Genomic DNA, 4,588 nt, shown 5'->3' with positions numbered 1-4,588 from the left:
ATGAAAGAAACAGGAACTAGATCATTCAAATCCTCCATATTTGTAGCAACTTTCAGATTAATAGAATCATAGAAACATGTAGGTTGGTAAAGACTCTTAAGACCATCGAGTCCAACCATTCACCTAATACTGCCAAGTCCACCGTGAAACCATGTCCCTAACCACCACAACAATGGGTCTTTTAAATACCTCCAGGGATGGAGACTCAACCACTTCCCTGGGTAGCCTGTTCCAGTGCTTGATAACCCTTTTGGTGAAGAAATTTTTCCTAATAGCCAATCTAAACCTCCCCTGGTGTAGTTTGAAGCCATTTCCTCTTGTCCTATCACACTTGGGAAGAGACTGACACTGGCCCTGTTTGTGGTGGGTGGCTCGTGCCACCATCCCTCACAGCAGAGCTGCTCTCGCCCATGGCTTCCTCAGTGCCTGACACCATGTCCTGCCAAGAGAGATGTGTGAAGTGCTGGAGCTTGTCTGGTGTTAGGAGTAGAAAAGGAAATGAAGCCCCAGAAGGCTGTGGGAGAGGCGAGGCAAGGGCCTCCCGAAGGCTCTTCTTGTGGGCTGAAAAGCAGCAGCCGCAGCCCTGGGGCAGTGCAAAGAGATGTCAGGCCAGACTGGGACATGACCCTGTCTTTGCACCCCCTTGGAGGTGGGCTGCAGAGAGGGAGGGACGGATGGAGAGCAGGAGAGGAAGCCTCGATTTCCTCCCATGTCTTGCCAGCGCTCAAGCCAGGTTGGGCAAGATGCATGGAGCGGGCTCTGGTGAGCTTTTGGGGGATGCTGGGGGAAGAGCTGGTACCCCAGACACCACCTGGGTAGGCACAGGGTACCTACGGAGGGCGGTCAGGGAAGACAGAGGAACTTGCTGGGAGCCTTCACTGCTGCCAGCATCCCTGGCACTGTTGTTGTACCCACCGTCCTGAGACAGGCTCCTATGGGAACCTGCAGCACCACGCAGCCGGGCAGAGGAGAGGGGAGTGCTGGAAGGGGCTGTCTTCACACAGTGCCTGCAGCTGCTGCTGCTGTCGCCCACACCAAAGCCGGTAGAGCAAGCTGAAGGTCCTGATGGAGCCTGCACGCCTTGCGCGTGCGCCCACAGGAGCCCTGGACAAAATGTGAAAAGCAGCGAGGTCAGGGGCTGTCACAGCCGTTCCTCGGTGACATTACAAGGGTGTCAGGGGCTATCCCCAACAGCTACCCAGACGCCCCAAAGGGGGAAAGCCTGCTCCACAGGATGTTTCCCCTTGTTGAACTTCACTAAATTCCTCTCAGCCCAATTCTTCGACCTTTCTAGGTCCCTTTGAATGGCACCACAACCCTATGGTGTTTCAGCCACTGCTGAATTTTGTATTACCTGTGAACTTGCTGAGTTCTTGCACTTTTCCTATCGTCCACCTCCTTAATGAAGATCTTAAACAGTATTGGCCCCAGTACTCACCCTGGGTCACGGCACTATTAACTGGCCTCCGACTGCACCTTGTACTACTGATTACAATCCTCTGGCCCTGCATTATGTTACTGAAACAATGCGTTCTGCTTAAGGAAAGACGTCTCTGTCTTCATCCGGTGCCGTCAAAATTGTCATTTTGCATAGTATTTTATGCAGAATCAATGTTTGGTAGTGACTTACTGAGGACCGCCTTCTTCTGTCTCTTCAGTTACAGCTTTCTTTTGCAAGTAATAAAAGATATATTAGTAGGTTAGTATGTGACCTTAAACCAGTAACCTTTGGTTGCAAAGCACCAGAGTGACAAATAAGATGCTGCACACAGCTCTGTTTTGTAGGGGTGTGGTAGCTCTGCAGCTTTGATTGTCTCCCTTCTTTGGGAAGGTGGGAGAAGACCAGAAGATCTGCACAACATGTGTCCTGTCTAGTTTTCTATACCGTGTAAGCCTTGTTCATGTGACTTGTGTGTTTCTCCCTGTGCCCACCCCACCCCTTCGCATATTCGCAGAAGCACAGGTATTTCTCTACTGTTTCTTGGCCCAAGCACAAGAGAGCGCAGATCAGCTGCGGTCTGAACACAGCTACGGGCTGTGTCTGAGCTAAGCAGTCGGCACACCACAGCTCTGCCTGCTGCAGAGCTGCCAGGGAAGGTGTCAGCCGGAAGCACCATGTGCCAAAAGGCCCTACGTTAAGACCTATTCCTCAGCTGCAGCTTTGCACTGTGGACCCTCCCTTCTTACATGGTCTTTCATAAAGTCCTCTCCACCTCTGCTCACTTAATTCAGTTGCATTCTTGGGCCAGATGCAAGCTGAGAGGTCTGTTAACCCTCTTCACACACACCCTCAATTATTTAATACTAATTCCACAGGCTGCTGCATGGCTTCCCTTCTTTTAACTGTGAAGGGCACATTGTTTTTTACTGCTGTATCCGGCACAGCAATAGAAGCAGTAACTGAACTTCTGATGCTTTCGTCCGCTTCCATCAAAGGTGGTGGAAGGTGGGAAAAGAGAGCTGCAGTAACCTGAATAAAGCACAGATAACAGTATTTTGTATGTTAATGTTCATGGGTTTCATATTCAGTATATGCACATTTTACTTAGTATATATACTTTGGGAAAAAAGAATGTAAGACGTGCAGTGATCTTGTATATAAAAAGAAGCAAGTGTTTTTCCTGTGGTATACTTGTCGTGTTGCCTAGTTAGCCTAAAATCTGCATAACACACTACAGATAACAGAAGCTGTCACCTATTCTGTATACTTGAGAGTATTTCAATATCAGCTTGTCACAACTGAACTTAAAATACAAGGAAATAAAAATCTTGTCAGTGAAGTTGTGAGATACTTCCTAAGGAAAAGTTTAATCTAACACCCAAAAATAATACAAATATAAGCACGTTTGCTAGTTTTAGTCAGCATTTCATGTGTTCTGCGAAAGTAATTTTTCAGATGATTAATTTTACAGATGCACAGGCAGTAATACTTAGTGGGATTTTTCTTTTCTTTCTAGACTGAAAGAAGATGTTGAACTGTTCCTCAATGGAGTTCCTTCCTTCTTATGCCTCATAAACTCTAGATGTAACAGTCTGTGGCCAGTCCTGATTAAGCAGTAATTGGATAGGGAAGCATTTGGAGGAGAAAGTATATGAAAAACTCATAATGTTGCAGGAAACAACTAATGACTTGACTGGTGAGCTTGCAACTACATTTGCAGTTGTGGACCACTTCATCTGACAAAAAGCTTGCAAATACTCTTGCAAGAATACAGGTCTCATTGGTGTCAATATATTCACTTCCTCTCCACTTAAATGTTATCAGCAGGTAGCTGGGGTATTCTTCCCAGTATCCTCTAGATAGTAATTTAAAGCTCACTAATATGAATAATAAACCAAATTCAGCATTTGCGCTGTGATGTCTCCTCTTCAATAACTTAAAAGAGGCAAAAGTAATTCCAGGACAATACTTAGCTGTCCAGACAATGTACATCTGCTATGGGGTTTAATGAAAGTAAATTTTTCTGCTAACAATGTAGGTTAGAAGCTGGGATAAATCAGGAAAGACAGGACACAAGAATAACTATTCCTGTAGCTAGAGTTCTATAGAGTCCTTGTGCATATTTAAAAAAAAATATTGTATTTCACTTATATATATAAGATATATATAAAATCTAAAAATATGTATGGTATTATTTTTCTTTTAAAATTAAGAATAAAAGAATTGAAGCTGTTAATGTTCGTATATTAGCTATTATTCTTCAGAGATGCTGAACTTGATTCTCTTCTGTGCTTTTGTTGGTAGTGTGCCTTTGTATTATTTAAATATAAGCTGTTTGAAATTAAAACTGTTCAAAAAGAAACCATTACTTTTTTTTCCCCCCATTAAAAAAACACTGGGAAATCTCTGTGGAGAGGAACATTAACTATTTTAGTGTAGGACTTCTGTCCATACTCAGCCCACATATTGGCACAAGCTGCTCTTATAAGCAAAATTATAATGGCACAAAACTGGAATGAAAAACTGTTCTCACTGAATCTTTCTTACCTAGTTACTTGCTTTTATTGGGAACCACCTCAAGGCCAGTACAAAAGGACGGATGGAGGCAATCAGGCAAGTCAAAATGTCAGGACGTCTATACTGCTAGGTGAAGGAGCAGAGGGGAAGAATTAAAGAAAACTTGTGCAGTTTCAGGAAACTTTTGTATTACTGTATAATGGGGAAGACTTTTTATTAGGGTTTAGAAAGACAGCTTCTAAAATGATAAAACCAAAAATGTGATCTTCATCCCAAAATCTTCTTAAAAATTCATTACCAACATACCACATGTGAACTGCCATGTTACTGGTTTATCCTCTCTTTTTCAACTGATGCTTCTGTCTTTGTTTTTTTTATTTAGAGTACTAAGTTTGCTACTTGGAAGAGAAAAAACATGGCTTCCAACACGACGAACCCTGCTAACCATTTGCCATACTTCTTTGGCAATATTACACGTGAAGAAGCCGAGGAGTATCTGATGCAAGGAGGAGTGAGTGATGGACTATACTTGCTCCGCCAAAGCCGGAATTACCTGGGAGGCTTTGCCTTATCCTTGGCCCATGGAAGGAAGGTTCATCATTATACAATTGAGAGGGAGCTGAGTGGCTC

General features: G+C 43.9%; 1 protein-coding gene across 2 annotated transcripts in view; it reads left to right on the top strand.

The window, feature by feature from the left end:
- The first annotated feature begins 4,373 nt into the window (after positions 1-4,373).
- SYK (spleen tyrosine kinase) overlaps positions 4,374-4,588 on the top strand; it is a 32,380-nt gene continuing 32,165 nt past the window's right edge. For both annotated transcript variants that reach the window (XM_010293597.1, XM_010293596.1), the window contains exon 1: positions 4,374-4,588. This exon is cut by the window's right edge and continues 178 nt beyond it. In XM_010293597.1, the coding sequence (XP_010291899.1) occupies positions 4,374-4,588 (215 nt within the window).

This window comes from Phaethon lepturus, unplaced genomic scaffold (assembly GCF_000687285.1).
Source record: "Phaethon lepturus isolate BGI_N335 unplaced genomic scaffold, ASM68728v1 scaffold23768, whole genome shotgun sequence".
Classification (NCBI taxonomy): Eukaryota; Metazoa; Chordata; class Aves; order Phaethontiformes; family Phaethontidae; genus Phaethon; species Phaethon lepturus.
The sequence above is the reverse complement of the archived record's forward strand: the minus strand, read 5'-3'. Positions and strand labels throughout refer to the sequence as shown.